The sequence below is a fragment of the Carlito syrichta genome, unplaced genomic scaffold (genome assembly GCF_000164805.1).
Source record: "Carlito syrichta isolate Samal-C Ts95f unplaced genomic scaffold, Tarsius_syrichta-2.0.1 Scaffold306434, whole genome shotgun sequence".
NCBI classification, from domain to species: domain Eukaryota; kingdom Metazoa; phylum Chordata; class Mammalia; order Primates; family Tarsiidae; genus Carlito; species Carlito syrichta.
In genome coordinates this window covers 217,793-242,612 of record NW_007250530.1, presented here as the reverse complement: position 1 = coordinate 242,612, position 24,820 = coordinate 217,793, and the positions used below count along the sequence as shown (strand labels likewise).

Below are 24,820 nucleotides of genomic sequence, written 5' to 3'. Positions count from 1 at the left end.
CTCTGAATTCTTCCAGTCATGATTAGGATGTGAACTCAACTCTAACTTCTTTCTCTAGTCATCCTCCCAGATCTCTCTTCACCAGGGAAAAAGGGGGATAATAATTGTGAGACTCTTAAAGAGAAGGCTAAACATACTTGATATGATAGTTGAATCTCCTCTGTATGTGAAATGTTTGAGTACTTATGTGATCTGGATTAAATTGAATTACCTTAAATAAACAAAGAAAGAATATTCTTCACATGAGAAGGTTACCAACCTTTGGAAAGAGGTAGCTACAACTGAGTAAACTGCATGACAGAATAACATGGTTAGTCTGTAAAGATGCTACCCATCACATCTGGAGTCACTGGTCAATTTCAGGAAAATGACTTTTTAGATGTGGTGTATGCACATTAACTGTCCCCTGCAACATAGATGTCCCAAAGGAGTCATATATGTGTTTTTATTCAGTATTTATAATGTCTGTTATATACTATAAGCTTGCAAAAAAAATGATTAATCTTTTTTCAATTAACATTAGTAGGTGTGTCAGAAAAATTCATAACAACCAATGAAATTATATTGAAAAAAATAAACCAGGTAATATGTTACAAGATCAAACAGTTAAAGTATGCCCTTGTAGAGAAAATAATTGTTTAAAAATCTATTATAGATATAAGTTAATTACCAGAAAATTATTGTTAAGTTGTAAAATTGATCTAAAAGGAACTGTACTTGTTATTGCAGGTTTGGTTACAAAAGTACGGCTACCTTCCACCGACTGACCCCAGAATGTCAGTGCTGCGCTCTGCAGAGACCATGCAGTCTGCCCTAGTTGCCATGCAGCAGTTCTATGGCATTAACATGACAGGAAAAGTGGACAGAAACACAATTGAGTAAGTAATGCCACCCATACTCCTTGCTTTTTGGGCTTTGAGGCAATCTAAATAGTCTGAAATCTTTATATGAACTCCAGCAACCAGAAATAGAGTAGTTTGTTTCATGAACCTTTTTTTTTTTTTAATTTTCTAACCTCTTTTAAGCCCACTCCTCTGAGATTTCATAAAATATTTAAGGCTCAAAGTCAAGTTTACTCACCTGATTTTGGCAACAGATCTTTAAAACAGGAAAGAAAATATGAAAGAGAGTCAAAGTAGGTATACAGTTGAAGCCACTACAAAAAGGGTGATGAGTTATAGGGCTGGTTTGTGCAGTTGGCAAGCTTATATTATGCACATCTCTTCTCAAATCTCTGTTAATTGGTATCACATCCGTAGCTTGAAATTGGCTGTAATGGAAATATTTGAACAAGGGAAACTTGGAAACAGCACAAATCAGAGCTCTTATTTTGGGTAAGAGGGGTAGTGTCAGAGAGCTGATTGTTTACAATTTATTAACTGCCCACTGGTGACAGATCTCTGAGTTAAATCAAGGAAGGGTTTTCACTGAAAAGTCTCTCCTTTCAATTTTTTATTAACAAAGGACTTGTTCTTACTTTCTAATAACTTTGATTTTTAAAAATGTATTTACCAATCATTATTTCTTCAACCAGTTACTCTTTCCTGGGCACTTTATCTGTAAAGTTGGCATGTTCAGATTCAGAAGACATAATCTGTTCATCAAAGGAACTTTATCTTCTTACAAAGGTAGACGTAGTCACAGATTATTTTACCAGAGGTACACAGTTAAGTTTCATAATCTTATGAAACAGCAATACTGTTTCTGGATAGCAAAGGAAAGAGTCATTAATTTTTTCAGTGGAGGGAATAGTCTTTTGTATGCTGAGTCCTTAATACAAAATTAATCTATGTTTGTTATTTAGTTCCATCATCATACATCAACCCTCCATAACAGGGAAGACAAGGATGCATTTTTCTCTCTTCTTTCTCAGATAAAGGAACTGAATGTCAAAGGCTAAGCGAACTCGAGAGTAGTTGTAGGGCCCAGGTCTTTTGACATTTAATCTGGAGAACTTTTCCTGCTATGTACTTCAAGAAACAACAGGTTGTTTTACTTTTTAAATCTTAAATACCTGAAATATGTGGACTCAAACGTGCCTAAGTAATTCTGACATATCGAATTAATTTAATATATAATTTTGAAATTATATTTTGCCTTCTAATGGTTACAGCATGATGTTAGTCATAGTATTTCTATTTCATCAAGACAGGAAATACTTTATTATGGATAAAAACTTTGAGATTAAACTTCAAAGCACCAGTTGGAAAAAGCAAATACTTTACCTCCCCTAACACTTTTAAGAGACGCATAAATATTAACTTTGATCGGTATCTTGAAAAACAGAATCAAGAATAAATATAATACATTCTGCCACAATTAGAAATTTATTATTAATATTGGGAATAGAGTTTTGATATTGATATTCTGGAATGCTGCCCTCAAATCATGCTATTCTCACTTAATAGCATAGTATCAAACTTTCATTCTAAGTCATAATACGCCCCTTGTCTTAAAGTTAATAATCAAAAGTTTCCAGAAAATCTTGTGGGTTTTTTTTTTCTGTGTATAGTGCAGAATTCCATTTAAATTGTACTCTTCATCCAGAATTTTACAAAGTGCTCTGGTCAGTGTTCTTGTTCTTAATGGCCGCTGTTAGCTTCTGATTTTGTTTTTTGGAAAATATTATGCAGTTCTTAGAAACAGAAATCGAGAATTTGGGGAAAAACATGCTTAAAGTTGTTTGAATGTCTAACTTGCCTAGTGCCAGAATAACAAGAAAGTATATGATATTTACTACTAGATATTACAATTAAGAAAGTAGAAACATATTCATTTCCACCAGTTTTGAGAGCTCCTGTTAGACATTAGAAGGAATCAGGATGGAAAGGTTTGATTTCCTAAATCAGCTGGAAAAAGGTTTATGTCAGAAAATAATGGAAGAGTAATGTGTGCAGGATTTATTCAGGTCCTTCATGTGGAAAGGGGTCTGAATAGTTTGCAGTTCTCTGGCAAGAGGATGTTAAAAAAACGTGGAGGTGTAGTGAAGGACATGGATCTTTTTTGGGCATAGAGTGGTCCAGATTTCAGACCAGGAGAAATGATGGTGTCAGTATGTAGGAGTTAAAATAGCATTTCTGAGGTATAGCATTACAGAAGAAAGTTGAACTGTATAGGCAGTCCATTTAAAATCAAAGATTTTTCCGTGTATGTGCGGGCTTGCACGTACTAATTTGCTTGTTTTACGGCTTTTTGTTTGTTTGTTTGTTTGTTTGTTTTTCTTTTGATTGAATGAAACCTGAATTTTGTTCTGATTCAGGTTTTTTTGTTTTGTTTTAGGAGTTGCTAATGTATCTTCCACTTTAAAGAGTGTTGTATCTGGCAGTTATTTGTAGTTGAAACCACTAAACCCTTGTTAAACTCTCCCGATCTTCTCTTTGTAGCTTGCTATGCTTCTTCTCTTCTGCTCCCTGTGTCTGCTTAGAGACTTCACTCCCATTGTCACTTGAACTAGAAACTCTGTTGCTTTATTTGCTTCCTTCCTGCTTATTCCATTGATGTGTCTCTACTCTTGAGATGTTACTGTTCAGGGTACTCAGTTCAAATAGTAGACCATTTTTGAAGTATGATCCCCCTAATCATGCTATTAAAGCAATCATCTGTGCTTTTGTAATCCCAAATGAATGTGTGGTAGGAATCAATGCTGAAATTGCACTGCATTATTTTAGACAGTCAGATTATAAATTATAAGGTTTGAATTTTTATCTGAGCCTTATTACATAAAATATGCACTACAGTTATAAGCCCAAGTTATTCCTCGGTATTAATATAATGTCTTATCCATTATCAGATACTATAAACTCTTATCAAATTTTAAACTTGTCAAGATCAGTCTTTTTTAAATTAAATAATTAGTATCTTCCTTTGGCAGACAGGCATGTGAAGTATTCAACTTATAATTATTGGGTAATTAAAAGTAATGATAACAATTGTGGTAATGCCTATATTATGTTGAGGAAATTAACCATTTTCAAGCAATAAATCAGAGTATTATTTTAAATGGCATATTATATTGCTTCTATATTAATTAGCAAGGATGTTAGAGAGATAATAATAAATACTTATTCCTCCCACAAAATAAGTTCATTATCTTATATTGCAGTCATTCTTTTAAATTATGGGTTGGTTAAGTTAATTTTTGTAAGTGAGCTGACTTAAATTCCTGAATGAATGGAGCAATCTATATTACATATAAAAAGTATGGTTGAAGCCGGGCTCGGTGGCTCAGCCTGTAATCTTTGGGAGGCTGAGGTGAGTGGATTGCCTGAGCCCGCGGGTTCGAGACCCGCCTGGGCAGCGAGACCTCATCTCTACCATAATAAAATAAAAAAAAAAAAAAAAAAATTAGCCGGGCATGGTAGTGCACACCTGTAATTCTGGCTACTCTGAAGGCTGAGGCGGAAGGATCGCCGGAGCCCAGCAGGTCAAGGCTGCGGTGACCAGGAGCGGCCACTGCACTCCAGTCTGGGCAACAGAGTGAGACTCCAACTCAAAAAAAAAAAAGTATGGTCGGGCGCGGTGGCTCAGCCTGTAATTCCAGCACTTTGGGAGGCTGAGGTGAGAGGATTGCCTGAGCCTGAGGGTTTGAGACCAACCCCGGCAACTTGGTGAGACCTTGTCTCTACAATAAATCACAAAAACTAGCAGGTGTGGTGGCGTGCATCTATAATTCCAGCTACTTGAAAGACTGAGGCAAAAGGATTGCCTAAGTCCAGCAGGTCGAGGCTGCGGTGGCTGTGAGCGTGCCACTGCACTCCTGCCTGGGTGACAAGAGTGAGTCTCCAACTCGAAGAAAAAAAAAAGTGTATATTTAGCAAGGAGAGAAAAATAGCAAGATTATGAAATGAGATAATAGTAATTTTGTTCATTAGTTTATCTTTTGTATGTACACAGCAGTATGCACTGAGATATGCTTGAGCTATTTCTTATAGTAGTAAATATTTTTATATCTCTCTATATATACACACACATATAGGTGTGTGTCTGTGTGTGTGTGTGTGTGTGTGTATGTGTGTGTGTATGTGTGTATCTTGTAATATAGTGGATGATTTGAGTAATTCTTCTTAACTTATTCAACCCATGCCCGGAAATTTAACTTAGTTAAAATTACTTTAAGGCTGAATTAGTAACTTTTTTTGGAAAATTAATATGCACCTCTAGTGGTACTTGAACCATCATTTGATAATTAGAATATTTATTTAGTTATATCTAGAACCTCAAAATGTTTGGCTTAATTTCAATGTTTTGTGATTTTTATTCTATTGACTAAATTATCAAGTTAATACTATCTTCTTTTTCAACTTTGCTATAAAAGATGTATTCTTTAGTAATTAAAGTTTTTACTTTTTATTTCTGAATATACCCATGGTACTCAAACAGAATCACATTATGGTATGGGTCAGTCTCTTTTTTGGTAAAGACAGAAGGATAGTTGATAGTTAATGAGCCAGGGCCTTAGATCCCTATTCCGAAAGGTGAAAGGTGACGGAATTAATAAGAGGTGACACTAACTGAACTTTTGTTCACACTGAAGGTCATGATGGCTTAATACATTTCTCTTTTTGTTCAGGTGGTTAAGTACTTTATCTTTGCAATTTCAGCCTCGTGAAACATATGTGTCTTTGTAAGTAGTTAATGAGTCTAAGGAAAAAAGGAACTCTAGACAAGAGCAAGCTGTCAGCCATCATTTTGAGCCCTAAATTAATTTACTTTTAAAAATCTTCCCATGATGGGTACCTTCATAATGAGTATTTGTATACCTAACCCTAAATTGTACCTCACATCTTTAAAAAAAAAAAATCCTCTCATGATGACTGGACTTGACCCTATTCATTCAAACAAAACCTAAAAAATTTTCATGTAATTACAATAAGCAAATTAAAAAATTTCTAGATGGGGCTCTTGGAGACAACTTTAAATAGTAAATATTACTCATCATTAAAACTTGAAAAAGTCTGGAGGATGAAAACCTGTTTAACATATTATGCAGATGAATATTGTTCTTAGAATACTAATTCATAAGGTACAAAATGTTTTTTAGGGAGTCATTTTTTTTCTCTTGATGACAGTCGTTGTATGTACACAGAGCCACTGAATGTTACACCTCCAGCTGAGGGGTGACATTCCCATTGCATTCCACAGAAGTGCTGCCTTCCTGCAGCACCACTACAGGAGCACCAGTTATATGAACTCCAACTTGGAGGCATCTTTTGCCATCACGAAGTGGGTGGCCTTAGGTGTTTGGCTTGAATGTTCAATTGAGCTTTTTTAAAAATTATACGAGGGACCCCCCCAAATCAGAATCTCTCTATACAAAATGTGTATTTATCTTACATGTTTAAACTTCAGTCACCTTAAAATTACTCTCTATTTGATACAGTATACCTATCAAGATGCATTTTCCACTGCACAAAACAGTTTTTTTTGTGTGTTTTTTTTTTTGAGTTGGAGTCTCACTCTGTTGCCTAGACTGGAGTACAGTGGCTGCTCCCGGCCACTGCAGCCTCACCTCCTGGGCTCCAGCGATCCTTCCCTTCAGTCTTCCAAGTAACTGGAACTACAGGCACGCGCTACCACGCCCGGCTAATTTTTGATTTATTGTAGAGATGAGGTCTCGCCAAGTTGCCCAGGCGGGTCTCAAACCCGCGGGCTAAGGCAATCCACTCACCTCAGCCTCCCAAAGGCGCGGGATTACAGGCTGAGCCACTGAGCCTGGCACAAAACAGTTTTTGAACTCATCAATTTTGCTGTCTTTTAGTGCTTCTGGCTTTTTTTTGTTTTACATCTTCCACATTGACAAAATGTTTCTCTTTGAGGACTTTTTTATCCAGGGAAACACACACACAAAAATGTTGCTCTGGGTGAGATTCGTAAATAGGGATGTGGGGGCACTACAGTCATGCTGGTTTTGGTCAAAATCTGCTGAACACTCAGCCCAGTATGGATGAGTGCACTCTCAAATCACCTATCCTGAAATGGGCAAATGAGTTGAATCCCCCCCCACCTCCCAAAAAAAATTCAGGTGAACACAACCTCTCACAACAATGATAACTGGTGCACTGATATTGATGGGTTCTTAGTGGATCTGATGGGCTCCATACTTACTTACTGGGGGAAGCCTGTACTATAAGGATCCACCCCCTAAAAAATAATTCCAGGTTTTTACAGGTCCCCCCTCACATTTTACTTAGGCTGATGGATACTTTCATATCAGCGTGTGTGTGTGTGTGTGTGTGTGTGTGTGTGTGTGTGTATCTCAAACTTGTTAGAAGCTTCTGACTACTTTATTTACATAAAACAGAAGATAATGTACAGTTAAAATTTCTGTTATCAAAGTACAAGTAATCCCTGTTTCGAACAACATACAAAGGCTGTATATTAACATACAGGTCCAGGGGCAACCTCTTCGGGTCCCCTCCCACTGTGGAAGCTTCTCTGTCCTCTCAATAAATCCTGTTTTAAAAGACACAAACAAACAAACAAAAAAATACAGGTCCAGGTGAACTGAAACACATTGATATTTGTGTGCTGCTGCAACTACTGCTGCTTCTACCATGACTTCATAAGTATAACTACTTCTTAATAATTGTAAAATAATAATGATTATAGTTAGAGTTTTTTAATTTTTATTTTAATGATGGGTACTATTCAGGATTAGATATACAAATGGTCACCGTACAGGTAAAGTTGACCTCACTTTGGTCCCACTTCACTGGTTTGGTCTCTCACTGGTTTTAGATCAGGTACCCTTAATGATGAAGTGTGTCCCCACCCCCACCCCTGGCAGTTTCCCACTACTACCAATCCCTTTCTTTCTTAATTTTTTTTTAATTTTAAAGATGTGAGCTATAATTCAGGATTAGGTATACAAACGTTGATTATGCAGGTATCCTTGTTGATGAGGTGTGCCCCTCCCTCCCCTAGCAGTTTCCCTCAACTGCCAATCTCACTCCCCATCCCCTGACAGTTTCCCACCACTGCCAATCCCTTTCTTATAGTATTATAATTGTTCGAGGCCTGTTTATGAGTAAGAACATATGGTACTCTGTTCTTCGTTTCTGTAATAGATCACTGAGTATGATCGACTCTAAATCCATCCAAGTTGCTGCAAAGTCCATATGTTTATTCTTCTTTATGGCTGCATAATATTCCATTGTGTATATGTACCACTTTTTTTTTTTTATTCAGTCCAACTTCAATGGGCAGCATGCTTGGTTCCATGTTTTTGCTATTGTGAATAGAGCCGCAATAACCATATGTGTACAGGTATCTTTTTTTGTAGAATGATTTGAGTTCCTCCAGGTATATTCCCAACAGGGAAATTGCTGGGTCATATAGAAGGTCAATTTCTAGTTCTTTCAGAAACCGCCACACTGTCTTCCAAAGGTTGCACTAGTTTGCATTCCCACCAGCAGTGTAAAAGCTTGCCTTTTTCTCTGCATCCTCACCGCATCTATTTTTGTTTGTTTTATTAATGATGGCCATTCTTACTGGAGTGAAGTGTATCTCACTGTGGTTTTGATTTGCATTTCTCTGATGACGAGTCAGGCTGAGCCCTTTTTCATGTATGCCAATCCCTTTATAGTAGTAGTAAATAATTGCTCAGAGTTCGCTTATGAGTGGGAACATGGGGTACTCTGTTCTTTGTTTCTGTGATAGATCACTGAGTGTTGTAGACTCTAAATCCATCCAAATTGCTGCAAAATCCATAATTTTGTCCTTCTTTATGGCTAGATAATATTCCATCATGTATATGTGTCGTATATTTTTTATCCAGTCTGCTTTTAATGGCCAGTATGGTTGGTTCCATGTTTTTTGCTATTGTGAATAATGCTGCAATAGATATGCATGTGCAGGTATCTTCTTCATGCTGTGGTATATTTCCAGAAGGAGGATTGCTGGGTGGTATGGAAAGTCCATTTTTAGATCTTTTAGTAATTACCACACTGTTTTCCACTGAAGTTATAATAGTTTACACTCCCTCCAACAGTGTAGAAATATTCCCTTTTCCCCACATCCTCTCCAGCATCTGTTGTTTTTTGAGTTATTGATGATAGCCATCCTGACTGGAGTTAGGTGGTATCTCAGTATTGTTTTATTTTGCATTTCTTTGATGACTAATGAGGCTGAGCTTTTTTTCATGTATCTGTTTTCATATATCTTCTTCTGAGAAGTGTCTATTTATATCTTTTGCCCACTTTTTAATAGGGCTGTTTGTTTTTTCCTTTTCAGTAGATTTGAGTTCCTTATAGATCCTAGACATCAGGCCTCTGTCAGATATACAGTTGCTAAATATGATTGCCCATTCTGTGAGCTGTCTCCCCACTCTTATGGTTTCTTTTGCTTTACAGAAGCATTTCAGTTTGATGAGGTCCCGTTTGTCTATCATATCTCTTATGGCATGGACATTTGGGGTTTTGATCAGGAATTGGTTTCCCATTCCAATTTCCATAAGGGTGTCTCCTGCATTTTCTAAGGTTCTTATAGTTTGGGGTTTTATGTTTAGATCTTTGATCAATTTAGAGTTGATTTTCTGTGTATGGTGATAGGTAGGGGTCTTGTTTTAATCTTCTGCATGTGGTCAGCCAGTTTTCATAGCACCATTTACTGAATAAGTTCTCCTCTCTCTAGTGGTTGTTAGTGGAGGCTTTGTTGAAGATGAGTTGATTGAGAAATTGAGATTTTGCTTCCAGAATCTCTGTCCTGTTCCACTGGTCCTTATGCCTGTTCTTGTACCAATACCAGGCTGTTTTGACTATTGTAGCCTTGTAATAAAATTTAAAGTCTGGAAGTATGATTCCTTCCACTTTGTTTCTTTTGATGATGATTGTTTTGGCTATTTGTGGTCATTTATGTTTCTGTATGAATTTCTGTATTGTCATTTCCAGGTCTGAGAAGAATGGTGTTGGTAACGTAATGGGTATTGCATTAAATCTGTAGGTTGCCTTGAGTAGGATGGACATCTTAACAATGTTGATTCTTCCAATCTATGAGCATGGAATATTTTTCCATTTGTTTGTGTCTTCTTTGATTTATTTGAGCAGTGTTTTGATAAAATCCAGCATCCCTTCTTGATAAAAACCCTTGAACACCTAGGCCTAGAGGGAACATACCTCAAAATAGTAAGAGCCATCTACGATAAACCCATAGCCAACATATTGCTAAATGGACAAAAATTGGAAGCGTTTTCCCTGAAAACCAGAACAAAGCTTCCAAAACAAAGACAAAGCTGCCCACTTTTACCCTTCTGTTCAATGTAGTATTGTAAGTCCTAGCTAGAGCAATCAGACAAGAGAAGGAAATCAGGGGTATATGATAGGAAAAGAGGAAGTCAAGTTTTCCCTCTTTGCTGGCCATATGATTCTATCCCCTGAAAATCCAAAAGAATCTGTCAGAAACCTTTGGCAAAGTCTCGGTACAAAATCAACATGCAAAAGACAGTTGCATTCTTTTTTTTTTTTTTTTTTTTGAGTTGGAGTCTCACTCTGTCACCCAGACTGGAGTGCAGTGGCCGCTCCCAGCCAACGCAGCCTCGACCTGCTGGGCTTCGGTGATCCTTCCACCTCAGCCTTCCAAGTAGCTGGAACTACAGGCGCATGCTACCACGCCCTGCTAATTTTTGATTTGTTATAGAGATGAGGTCTCACCAAGTTGCCCAGGCGGGTCTTGAACCCGCAGGCTCAGGCAATCAACTCACCTCAGCCTCCCAAAGCGCGGGATTACAGGCTGAGCCACTGAGCCCAGCAGACAGTTGCATTTTTAAACACCAACAACAAACACGCAGAGAGCCAAATACAAAGCATAATCTCATTCACAATAGCAAAGGAAGGAAGGAAGGAAGGAAGAAAGGAAGGAAGGAAAAAAGAAAGAAAGAGAGAGAGACCTTGGCATCTTCCTAAGCAGAGAAGTGAAGGACCTTTACAATGAAAACTATAGCTAGAATTTTAAGTTAATAATTGCAGTTACTATCTGGTAGATGTGATTCAAATGGTTTCAGATGATTTAATCTAATTCACACAAAAACTTAATAAGAGAGGTAATATTATCAGTCTAATTTTATAGGTGAGAAAATTGAGACACAAAAAGACACAAATGTTATAGAGCTAGTGAGTCAGTAGAGCGAGACTGGGAACTCTACAGTTTGGTGCCAAGATTGCTGGTCTCAATTTTTACACTGATTTTAGATATTTTTTTTCTAAGTTTAGTTAATATAAATGAAATAATTAACCATTTGCTCTACTAATTTAAAAATGCTCTAGGTTTCAAAAAATTAAATCAGTATTTAATATCAGTTTCATATATATTAAAATTGATTCCCTGCCATTATTTGTCATTACTCTTTCTCCAGTGTCTCTTTCCAATGTGTTTGTTTGCTTTGGAATGTCGACTAAAATTTTTAGCAAATGAATCAGTAAAGAAAAAGCACACCTCTATGAGTTGTATGTTGACACAAACTGAAAATATAAATATATTTGAACAACAACTCTCACTAAAAAGCACTGTCTAAAAATAGTATATTATTGAAAAGCTAAAAACAATGGAGGGAACTAAATGTTAGATTTTATACAGTTTGTATTTGGTAATAGGCAAACTATATATTCATGTTTATGTTTATATTTATATTTATATATTCATATGTAACATTAATTTCTGATTTTATGTACAGATATGTATGGGATTTATCAAACTGATATTTAAATACAAGTAATATTTTGGTACATAATAAATTCATATTACTCTAACAGCAAATATAAATGAATCCAACTGCCAGATTCTACCTGAATAAAAAAATGAACATTTTTATTACTCAACATTTACTGTATTGATAAGTTTGTTAAACACTGACTGTTCTTTATATCTAAAGATTAACATTTTTATTACTCAATAGTTAATGCATCGATAAGTTTGTTAAACACTGACTATTCTTTATATCTAATGAGAACTTTAGAAGTTGTATAGGAAAGAACCTGCCTGCCTATGAAATTAAATAATTTTAAAAATATTTTAAGTCATATAAAAAGCTTGAAGACCAATTTAGCTCAGATACTATGTGTCATGTTCAATGGCATAATGTGCTTTGATCATTTTTTTGGTATTGTACATATTTTTGTACATATTTTTGGTATTTTACATATTTTGGTATTGTACATCATTTTTGGTATTGTAATATATCTGCACCAGAATGTGTGGATACAAATATTGGTGAAGTTTATATAATGTAGTCTCAACTCGACCAACTTCCATTAAGAGTTCTTTGCATAAATTCTTCATTCATATTAGATTATATATTATGTTTATTTCTTACATATAATTCATCTACTGTATGATTAAGTTTTATATAAAAGTGTATTTGTTCAAGACGTAGAGTAGGAAGGAGTTATGAAGTCCTCAAGAAACATACAGGAGAGTGGGGGAAATCAGCATATGCAAAAAGACATACCGACTTAGTTCATTTGTTTTCCTGTTTCTTGTTGGAGACTTCACACTGACTTCATGCTGGACTCTCCTCTCACTCACAGGTCAGTGGAAGATAGAGACAGACACATACAAATCAGTATACACATTATAACACCTACCATGTTGGTATTGGCCGCTGTACTTACATGAACTGAATATTGAAGAATGATTAGGATTCTCAGTGAACGAGGAGGAAAAGGCAGTCTAGACAGAGGTCACCACATACGAAGGAAGGGATATCGTTCTGGATATCTGGCATGGGAGCTAGAAAGTGTTCGGGCTTTCAGCTAAAGTAAAGCATCAGGTGAATTGATACAAGTTTGGAATAGGAAAATCATGATTTTCTCTTTTTTTGGTTTCATCTCTGGCTTTATTTGCCTTTTATTTTATTTATTTATTTTTTTATTATAAAGATGTGGGGTACAATTCAGGATTAGGTATACAAACGTTGATTATGCAGATACCCATGATTTTCTTTTTGTAAAGAAACATGTAACATAAGAGATGATGACAGGTTATCTACATGGAGATACTAGAGCATGTATTCTATTATACCTTCATTTTTTAATCATGCATGTCTTATCTATATACTATTAGCTCTGTAAGCAAGGAACTTTTGCCTTCTTCATCTTTTTATTCACACTTTCTTTCATCTCTCTCTTACATGTTGTAAAGGTTCAAAAATACTATCAGGTGAATAAATCAGGATGAAATGAATAAATGAATGACCAAACAGTTGGAAAACAAGAAAATTACTATATGAAATGAGGAATAGCCTAAAAAATACATAACGATTTCAGCAGAGGTATCTTATAGGACAGGAATCTAATATTTATCCTTAAAATTTCTGTCCTTTGGAAGATGCATATACTTCCCTGAGAAAACCTTTACTGGTGCCAACATATTCATTACTTAAAATGAAAATTTATATTAATAATTTTTTAACTACTGCCTTCAGTAATTTAATTCATATTAAAGTAATTTTAGAGAATATACCCTCACTGAAAATGCATTTTATTCTGATAATAGCTCTTCTATTTTGTTAAATTTTATTCAACTGTCATTTCAAAATTTGTTCTCTTCCCAAATTGTTTACTTAAATATTTTCTTTACCTGAATGTAAGTGTAAACTTATCTCACAGTAAGTAAATGAATTTATATTTCATAATTATATTTTATTTATTCTCCTAGTACTTTCAGTGTGATAAGTAAGGAGAAGTAACTACCTTAGAAATACTATAATTCAGGGAAGAATATAATTAATGAAATACAAGATATGTAAAGGTAACTTATGTCATCATAAGCACATCATTAATACCTAATATTTTTTGGTCAAATCTATGTCTAGATCTTGAAATATGCAGTAAAAATAACATTTTTTATTTTAAAAATATGAAGCGTTTTTATCTATTTATTCAATTCATTGAATATCCCTTATATGCTGGGAATTGTAAAATGTGCTAGGAGTGTCTAGATCTGGTCTTGAGTATTTTACAGTCTATTTCAGTGTGTTTAGGAATGCCCTGGGAGTGCTAGTTAAAAATAAGAGGTCTCTAATCTCACCTCTAGAGAGTTCAGTTCCATAGGGCTGTGTTGCCTCCTAAGAGTTAGCATTTATAAGATGTCTCTTTTGCTTTAGGGATTTTAATAAATGGCAAGGGTGTTTCTTTGAAGTAATTCTACAGTGCGTTTAAACTAGGAGGGAATTTGTTAAATCTGATAACTGCAATGTCTACATTACTGGGGATAGAATTTAAAAGCCGCAGAAACTTTTCTTGTTTATTTAAAAAGTACCCTCTCTCTTAAAAAGTGGAAGTCATCATTACACTTTTATATTAATCTAATCTTATGTTTGTAAAAGATTAACTGATTTTCTCATGCAACATGCAGCCTTACTTTCATAACATGGACATCTTTGAATAGTCATCTCTATATTCATTTTATTTCCATTTAAAAAGCATAGAAATTGTGATGAAATACACCGAAAATGGGTTCTTTTTTCATTCCCACTTTCTGAATAATGTAGCACCACAAGAATTCTCCCTTAACTTTGTAATTATTAAATTAAAGGACCTAATAAATGGTAAAATCACTTTGTAAAGTCCTAAAGAAAAACTAAAAATTATAAAAATTGTTTTACTTAGACAAGATGCAGGAATAAGTAGAAAGCATGTCAGTGATCTAACGAAACTCTCTGAAGGAGAAGTTAAACTTCTCTCTGTGTATAAGTATTAAAACATATATTGAAAACATTTCACTTCCTAATATAAATATGTTAAACTATAGTCTTGTGATGCTAAACCTCATATTCAGAAAAAAACTATTTTTAAAGTATTGGATTTGGTTATTTTTAAATATTCAAAGCAAATGACTCCTACTAGAAATGGAATAATAATCAAATGTAAAGAAGAATAAATGGAGAAAGGCAAATGCTATTTGAACAAACAATTCACTGCTATGTAAGTTAGAACAGAGTAGCAAATACCTCCTGACTCCTAGTTAAGTCATATAATAGGTCAAAACAATTATTGTTTGTTAAAGTTAGAAGTCACCTTAGTCTCATTTTATTTAGTCTCCTAGTACTTTCAGTGTGATAAATAAGGAGAAGTAACTACCTTAGAAATACTATAATTCGGGGAAGACACTGGGGATTAATGACTTGCCCAAAGCTCTATACCTTTTTAAAAGTAGATTCTAGTTAGACCTCAGTTTACAGTTAGCTTAAAAGGAACTAGAGGAAAATCATCTAAAGCAACTGAGTAGCATACTAGTGACTCTGCATCATTCAGAAAACATTGTACGCTATCTAATTAGATTCCAATTGCATGAACATTGGTATTTTTCCTTGATAGTTTTCTGTTTTTATCATCACTGTCTCCGATTAAGCTCTTAATTGATTTTCTTTTGAATTTAGCTATTAGGGTTGTTGTTAAATAACTGGAAAATACTGCTTTTTTGCAGCTGGATGAAGAAGCCTCGATGTGGTGTACCTGACCAGACAAGAGGCAACTCCAAATTTCATATTCGTCGCAAGCGGTATGCACTCACAGGACAAAAGTGGCAGCACAAGCACATCACTTACAGGTATAAGAACTCATGACACATTTCCCTTTATTTTCTCCATTTGTCACTACTATTTATTTTATCATGTTGTTTGGTATCTTCTGCACATTGGATGCAGGTTAACTTATATAAAGTGATATATATTTACATAGAGGTTATAAAATTGCAATCAAGAAGAGAATAAGTTATCCATTGGGTGCCTTGTAGACATTCTTTGAAACACTTGAACTTTTTTGTAAGCTACATCTTCCAGCTTGTTGAATGAAAGCCAGTATTATGAGGGACTTTGGGACGAGTGTTCTAACATATTGCACTCTTTGACAAATAACTGTAAGCTACAAAACAGTCAAGTAATAAAGTATAAAAGTAACCGCCACAAAATGTCTTTGACTCTATTAATTACCTTTTAGTATCAGTCTAATCATTTTACTTTTTGTAGTTTTGGTAATTATGCAATTGGATCATCCTTTTTTTGTTTTGTCTTTAGTGGCATAAAGTGTTTTCTAACCTAGAGTGACAATTGCTGCTAATGGAGATGTTCATATTTATTCATTGATTGAAATGCTGCTTATTGATTTTCAAAATGAACAAAGAACAGTACTAGGCCATAAAAATCTAGCAATAAATAAAACATGGGGACACTGTTTGTCCTCATGAGGTGTCATGAGGCGAAGTTGAACAGTCACATAAATGTGATGCTTGTTATGAAGAGAAAATAATAGGATGTAAGGGAATTATAAACCAAGGCCATCCAACCCATTCTAGAAAACCAGAGAATGTCTCTGTTATAAAAAATGGCTTTTCAGCTGAGGCCTAAAAAAGGAGAGGGTCTAATGTTGGGAATTGCCTCTATCAAATGACATAAATAGAACAGAAAATTTATAATTCTTATTCTTTTTGTTTGTTTTGTGATGTCATTGAAGCCTTGAACTCCTAGGCTAGAGCAGTCCTTCCACGTCAGCCTCCTGAGTAGCTAGAACTACAGCCATGCACCACTGTGTCCAGCTAATTTATTTTCTTATTGTTCATAGAAATGGGGTCTCACTATGTTGCCCTGACTGATCTCTAACCCTGGTCTCAAGTGACATGCCTGTCTCAGCCTCCCAGTGCGCTGGGATTACAGGCATTGTGCCTGGTGTCTCTTTCTTATTATTTATGTAAATTATCCTCCATGTATAGTTAAAGATTACATTTTAAAACTCGGTATGTGGTTTTCTACCTATATAACTGGAACATATTATTTGAATTTATTTGGGTTATTTGAAAATACTTTTTAGTGTCATTTTATATTTTTATGCTATCCTCTCAGCATGCTCCTAGATTATTGTTTTATGCTATTTACTTTATTTCTGATGATAAGAGAAATTAAAGATGAAGCAACTTTAAGCTAAACCCATTAAATTGGTATTCACCTTTATTTCATGTTGTTCACCAGAGTTTTTAATTTGCAAACCTTTTTTTTACTTTCTCGACAATCTACATATATAAAAATAGTTAAGAAAGTATTATACCAATAAGTTAATATGAAAAAAAGTTGATGTTCCCAATATTTGCAATATTCATATCTGTTATCCAATGAGCCCTCTTTCCATAAGTGAAATTAGTCATCAAGTGGTGTGTAATGAAAGGAAAACATGTATACATCTTGAAAAGGTTTGGAGACTTTGACAAATAATGACAGAAATTGTTTTTCTGTCCAGATGGCAGATTGGATAGAAGGCTTATACTCTATTCCTGATTGGGGTAAAAACTGGATAAGATATTTATAAATATATCAATTTAAATAAATTGAAATATATCTTGAAAGCATTTATGAGCTGAAACAAAAAAAAAATCAGAAAACCAAAATAAAGGAGATTCAGGAAACTTAGGAGGTATGTGAGCATGTAGGTCAAATATAGAGGTATTGAATTTCTGTCTAGACAGTAATAGAGTATTAAAGAAGAAACTCCATATGATTACCTTAATAGATACAGAAAAGTAGCCAAGGAAATTTACCATCCGTTTATGGTAAGTAGGAATCACAGTAAAGAATTATACTTCCTTAATCAGAAAAAACAGCATCTATGAAAATAAAGACTACAGTTTCATTATGTATTTAACATATAATTAATAAAATATTGGAAAATATCCTTAAGATTCCCACTGCCTCTACTTCTCTACAACATTGCATAACTACTTATAGAGGTAAAGAAAGAAAAGGAAATAAACAGTATGAAGATTTTAAAAGAAATGGTACTATCATTAGTCAGAATTTATATAAATTTCTTTTCTTTTCTCTTCTTTTTTTTTTTGAGTTGGAGTTTCACTCTATCGCCCAGACTGGAGTGCAGTGGTGGCTCCCGGCCACCGTAGCCTCGACCTGCTGGGCTCCGGCGATCCTTCCGCCTCAGCCTTCCAGTCGCTGGAGCTACAGGCACGTGCTACCACACCTGGCTAATTTTCAGGCTATTCTCAAATCCCTAGGTTCAGGAAATTCTCTCGCTTCCACCTCCCAAAATGCTGGGATTACAGGCGTGAGCCACTGTGCTGACCTGAATTTATATAAATTTCTATATGAAATACTCAGAAGAAACTCTAGGTAATGTTTTAGAAATATAGAATTCATCAACTTAAAAAAAACATATTTTATTTTTAATCCTGATTTGTACCCCACATCTTTAAAATAAAATAAAGAAAAAATAGATTTTATTTAAAGAGTAATTTTAGATTTACAGAAAAATATAGTAGATAGTGCAGAGTTCCAAATACTCTCTCCTCTATCCCCTATGTGCTCCCAACCCTCACACAATTTCTCCTGCAATTGCTACCAATACTGATACATTATTGCTAAATAAAGTTCATAGCTTACACTGTGGTTCTCTTTGTGCTGTATAGTTCTATGGGTTTTGACAGATACATAATGTCATTTATCCCTGATTACAATATCATACAGAATAGTTTCCCTGCTGTAAAAATGCAGTGTTTGACATATTCATCCCTTTTCTCCTACCCCACCCTTCAATGCCCTGGAAACCACAACTTGTTAAATGTCTCCATAGTTTTGACCTTTCTAGAATAGCATATAGTTGGAAGCATAGAAATTGTAGCTTTTTCAGACTGGCTTCTTTCACTTAGAACATGCATTTAAGGTTCCTTCACATCTTTTATGACTTGTTAGCTCATTTTTTTATTACCAAATAATAATTCACTGTATAGTTTATTCATCATCTACTGAAGCCATCTTGGTTGTTTCCAGTTTTTGGCAGTTATAAGTAAGGCAGGAATAAACATTTATGTGCAGGATTTGTGTAGGCATAAATTTTAATCAATTTATATATTTATATAAATTTGTATATACATAAATATATATTAATACATTTATATATTTATAAATTTTCAACTTATTTGGATAAATATCAAGCTATGTGTTTACTCATTATATGGTAAGACTAAGGTTAACTTTTTAAGAAACTGTCAAGCTATCTTCCAAAGTGGTTATCCCATTTTGCATTTTCACTAGCGGTAAATAAAATGTCCTGTTGATCTACAAGCCCTACCAGCATGTAGTGTTGTCAGTGTTTTCTGTTGTAGACATTATAATAGTAAAGTAGTGATATCTCATTGTTTTACTAAGGTAAAATAATTATTATAAAGCAATAATTTTATTGAGGTAAAAATTTTATTGATATTGGTTATTTCACTTTGCAATTCTATAATGACATGTGATGCTGAGCAACTTTTATATGCTTATTTATCACCTGTACATCTTCTTCAGTAAGATGTCTGTTCAGATCTTTTGACCAATTTTGAATTAGCTTGCTTGTTTTAAAAATCCTTTGTATATTTTATATACAAATCTTTTATTAGTTGAGTATTCAAATATTTTCTCTAAGTCTGGGTCTGTCTTTTCATTCTATTTAAAATGTCTTTTGCGGAGTGGAAGTTTAATTTTAATAAGGTTCATCTTATCAGTTTTTTCCTTCCTGTATTGTATTTTTGGTGTTGCATCTAAAAAAAAATCAAGTCAGAAGTCACTTAGATTTTATTCTGTGTTATCCTCTAGAAGCATAAGTTTTTTCTGTTTAGGTCTTGACCAATTTTGAATTAATTTTTGAGAAATGTGTTAAGAAGTCAGTGTTTAGACTTTTTCTTGTAAATATCATTTTTTTAGCACTATTGAAAAGATACTTTTCCATTGTATTGCCATTGCTATTTTGTCAAAGATCAATTGATTATATTTGTTTTGGTTCATTTATGGCTGCTGTACTTTGTTCCTTTCATCTAAATTTGTTCCTTTCATCTATACCTGTTTTTAAACCAATATCACACTGTCTTGATTAACTTGATTTTATATTAAGTCTTAATATTGAGTAGTTTCAGTTGTCTATGTTTGTCTTATTAAGTATTGTGTTGACAATTTTAAGTCTTTTACTTGTCAACATAAACTTTATTATTATTTATTTATTTATTTGATTGGAGTCTCATTCACCCAGGCTGGAGGTCAGTGTCATGCTCTCGGCCACTCCAGCATTGGACTACTGGGCTCTGGTCATCCTTCCACCTCAGCCTTCCAAGTAGCCCAAACTACGGGCATGTAATACCACACCCAGCTATTTTTTTTTATTTATTGTAGAGACGAGGTCTTGCCAAGTTGCCTGAGCTGGTCTTGAACCTGTGGGTTCAGGCAATCCACTCACCTTGGTCTCCCAAATTGCTGGGATTACAGGTTGAACCATCAAGCCCAGCCAACATAAATTTTAAAATCAGTTTATTGATACAAACTAACTTCCCATTATTTTTCTTTGCATTGCCTCTGTAGCTCAACTTGGAAAGAACTGATATTTTGACAATATTTAGTCTTCCTATCCAAAAACACATGTATCTTCCCATTTATTAGACCTTTTATTTCTGTCATCAAACTTTTATACACTTCTCATTTTGTGCATCTTTTCAAAGTTTTTTATTTTAATTCTGTGGGGTACAATTCAGAATTAGTTACATAAATGGTCATTATATAAGTGAAGTTTGGGCCTCCCATTGATCTTTACTTTGCCTGTATTGGAATCATGTACCCTTATTGATGTTATGTGTCCCCCTCCTCCCTCCTCTGGCAGTGTCCCACTACTGCCAATCCCTTTCTTGTAGTATTAAGTTAAATATTCAGGATCCACTTATGAGTGAGAACATGTGGTACTCAGTTCTTTGTTTCTGTGGTAGATCACTGAATATGATAGACTCTAAATTCATCCAAGTTTCTGTAAAGTTCTTTTCTTTTCTTTGACTGCATAATATTCCATCTTTACTATGTACCCCGTTTTTTGTTTTTTTTTTAATCCAGTCAATTTTTGATGGGCAGGATGGTTGGTTCCATATTTTCGCTATTGTGAATAGTGCTGCAATAAACATGAGAGTGCAGATATATTTTTAATAGAATGATTTGAGTTCTGCCAGATCTATTCCCAAAAAGGGATTGCTGGGTTATATGAAAGGTTAATTTTTAGTTCTGTTAGAAGTTGCCACACTGTTTTCCACAGAGGTTGTACTAACTTACACTCTCAACAACACTGTAGAAGCACTCCCTTTTCTTTACATCCCTTCCAGCATTGGTTATTTTCTGAGTTATTAATGATGGCCATCTTGACTGGAGTTAGGTGGTATCTCAGTTTGGTTTTAATTTGCATTTATTTGATGATTAGTTATGATTAGTGAGGCATTTTTCATGAATCTGTTGCTGCTCATATGTCTTCTTTTGAGAAGTATCTATTCTTTTTTTTCCCACTTTTTACTAGGGCTGTTTGTTTTTTTCCTTTTGACACATTTGAGTTCCCTGTAGATACTGGATGTTGGGCCATTTTGTACATATTTTGATAGATTTATTCCCAGTTTTTTTGTTTTTCTGGTGCTAAGTTAAGTGGTATTTTGTTTTTCAGATTAAAGTTGAATGGTTTATTTTTCGCATATAGAAAAGCAATTGACTTTTGTTTATTAACCTTGTATCCTATAATATTGCTATAACTTATTAGTGCAGGAGATTTTGTTGTTGTTGATTCTTTTGTATTTTCTACATAGAGTACGATGTCATCTGTAAACAAAGACTTTTTTTTTCTTCCCCATATTCATTTTATTTTATTTTTTGTCTAATTACATTAGCTACTGCTTACAGTGTGATAATGAATAAAAATAGTGAGAACAGATTTCATTGCCTGTTTAGGGGTCTTAGAGGAAAAACAATTAGTTCCTCACTATTAAGTATGCTGTAGGCCATTGGTTTTGTTCCTAAATGTTGCTCATGAATTTAAGGATGTTCCCTTCTAATCCTAGTTTGCTGAAGGTTTTTATTGTGAATGAGTTGAATTTTTACAAATGTTTTTAATGTATTTATTGATATGACAATATAATTTTTCTTCTTTAGCTTTTGATGAAATATATTAATAGATTTTCAAATATTGAATCAGGCTTGTATATCTGGGATATATTTCAGTTTGGTATGGTGTACAATGTTTTTATGGAATTGTTGAATTTGATTTGCTGATTTTTTTATTGAGGGTTTTTTTATCTATGTTCATTAATGGTATTAATCCATAGTTTTCTTTTAGAATATCTTATGTGGTTGGGGATTAGTGAAGTTTTGAAGTCTCCAAGTATAATAGTGTTTTGTGCATTTTTTTCTTGTTCTTCTATCAATTGTTGTGAGATGTATTTTGTTGTTCTACTGTTGGGCACAAGCACATTAAGTATTGTTATTTCTTCTTGTAAATTTGACACCTTTGTAATATGCAATGGCTCTCTTTACCCTTAATGATTTTCTTTTGCTTTGAAATCTGCTTTTTCTTTAATATAGCTAATCTAGTGTTATCATTTTCTCTACACTTTATTTTTAATCTATCTGTGTCCTTATGTTTAAAGCAGGGTTTTCATAGGAAGCATATAATCAGTCTTGTTTGTTGTTTTTGTTTTGTTTTTTGGGTCACTGTGTTTTTTATTGGTGTATTTAGTATTCACATTTAAAAATGATTATTAATATAATTGAATTAATATCTGCCATATTAGTAACTGTTTGCTGTAGCATTGTTCTTTTTGTTCATTTTCCCCCCTCTTTTTCTCTGCCTTCTCTGGCTTTAATTGAACATTTTATATGTTTTCATTTTCTTTTATTAATAAATTATCCTTCTTTTTAAAATTACTTTAGTGGTTGCCCTAGGGCTGGCAGTAAACATTTGCAACTAACCTAAGTCTAATTTCAAACAACACTATGGTACTTCTGAGGTATTACAGGTACATTGTAACAGAGTGTTTCTAATATGACCCTCCTGTCTCTTATTACATTGCTGTCATTCATTTCATTTATCCATATGCTATAAACACCCAATATATTATTTCTATATATTATTTTGAGCAGTTGTTGTTGAATCAATTATAAATAAGAATAATAAAATATTTTATTTTATCTTCTTTTATTCCTTCCCTAATGATCTTTCTTTTTTTTTAAATAGATCTGAATTTCTGACCGATATCATTTTTCTTCTTTCTGGAGAACTTCTTTTAAAATCTTTTTGCAAGGCAAGTCTACTTACAACAAATGTTTTTAGTTTTTCTTTGAGGAAGTCTTTTTTCTACTTCACTTTTGAATGATAATTTCACTGGATACAGAATTCTAGGTTGGTGGCTTTATTCATTGACAGTTTAAATATTTCATGCCCCTTTCTTCTTGCTTGCATGGTTTTTGAAGAGAAGTTTAATAGAGTTGGTATCTTTGTTTCTCTGCAGATAAGATGCTTTACTCCCCTTTGGCTTCCTTCAAGGTTTTCTCTTTGTCTTTGGTGTTCTGCAGTTTGAATATAATATGTCTAGGTATAGATTTTTAAAAATATTTACTTTGTTTCATGTTTTCTGAGTTTCCCAGATCTGTGATTTGATTTGTGTTTTTAATTTGGGGATACTCTCAGCCGTTATTACTTCTGTTTCTTTTTCTCTTCTGCATCTGGTGTTTTCATTATGTTCATTGTCTCCCAGTTCTTGGACATTCTGTTCTGTTTTTTATTCTTTTTTTCTCCTCACTTTTCTGTTTAGAAGGTTACTATTCACATATCTTCAGGCTCACTGATTCTTTCCTTGGCCATATTCAGTCTAATAATGAGCTCATCAAAGGCATTTTTAATTTCTGTTATTAATTTTTTTATTTCTAGCACTCATTTATTATTCTTCCTTAAAGTTTTCATCTCTCTGGTCATATTATCCATGTGCTTTCTTCATGCTGTGCATTTTTTTCCATTAAAACCTTTAGCATATTGATCAATTATTTTAAATTCTCAGTCTAATAATTCCAAAATTCTGGCCATATAAAAGCCTGATTCTGATGCTTGCTTTGTCTCTTCCCACTGTGTTTTCTCTTGACTTTTAGCATGCTTGTAATTTTTTTTTTGAAAGCTGGACATGGTGTAATGGGTAATAAGAGATGATGTAATAATCCTTTAGTGTGAAGTTTCATGTTTATTCATTAGGGGCTAGGCTGTGTTTAATGTTTGCCATAGCTAAATTACCTTCAGCGTCCTCTTTAAAATCTCTCTTACTGTCCTTAAGAATCTCTAGAAACTCCTTCTTAAACTGACTTTCTGTCTTTAAGCTATATCATTTGCAATCTACTGTTATTACACTGGAGCTCTACTGGTATGGTATAGGGGATTATAGAGAGGAAAAAGTTTGTAATCTTATGATTAAATATTTGTTTTTTAAGTGGGTCTGTGTTTCTGGGCTGTGACTTTCAGAAAAGTTTATTAGCCTTTTTTTTTTCCTTTATGTGAGATAGGAAAGCCAGAACGGGCTGAGTTGTCTAATTGTTCTTAACCTAGATCAGATTATGCCATGATAAAGTAGTTTTCTTTGAAAGTTTGCCTTTTTTATGAAGAACAGAATACTCTGAGCATATTTTAAAATTGCTGCTTTTCTCCTCTTTAAGCAGAAGATAATTATTCTCAAGCCGTCAGTGTGAGATCCTGATGGGGCTCGTGTGTGTTAAACACATAACGTTAGAGGTTCCCTTAGACTGAGCCCCTGGGAGTTTCATCCTCCTGCTTCAGAGGCTTTTGCTGTCAGTAAACAGCAATACTCTGTATTTGTCTCTCTCTCTCTCTCTCTCTCTCTCTCTCTCTCTCTCTCTACTTCTGGGATAACAGTTTGCCTTGTCACTTTACTTTTTTGATGTAGTAGTTAAGAAGAGTTGTTCAGCCGGGCTCGGTGGCTCAGCCTGTTATCCCCTCGCCTTGGGAGGCTGAGGTGAGTGGATTGCCTGAGCCCGCGGGTTCGAGACCCACCTGGGCAG

At 34.3% G+C, this 24,820-nt stretch overlaps 1 protein-coding gene across 1 annotated transcript in view; it reads left to right on the top strand.

Annotated features, from left to right (window-relative positions):
- MMP16 (matrix metallopeptidase 16) overlaps positions 1–24,820 on the top strand; it is a 295,240-nt gene that overhangs the window by 138,231 nt on the left and 132,189 nt on the right. Inside the window, exons 2-3 of the mRNA XM_008063015.1 lie at positions 730–878; positions 15,418–15,540. Of these exons, the coding sequence (XP_008061206.1) occupies positions 730–878; positions 15,418–15,540 (272 nt within the window). The remainder of the gene's footprint in view (positions 1–729; positions 879–15,417; positions 15,541–24,820) is intronic.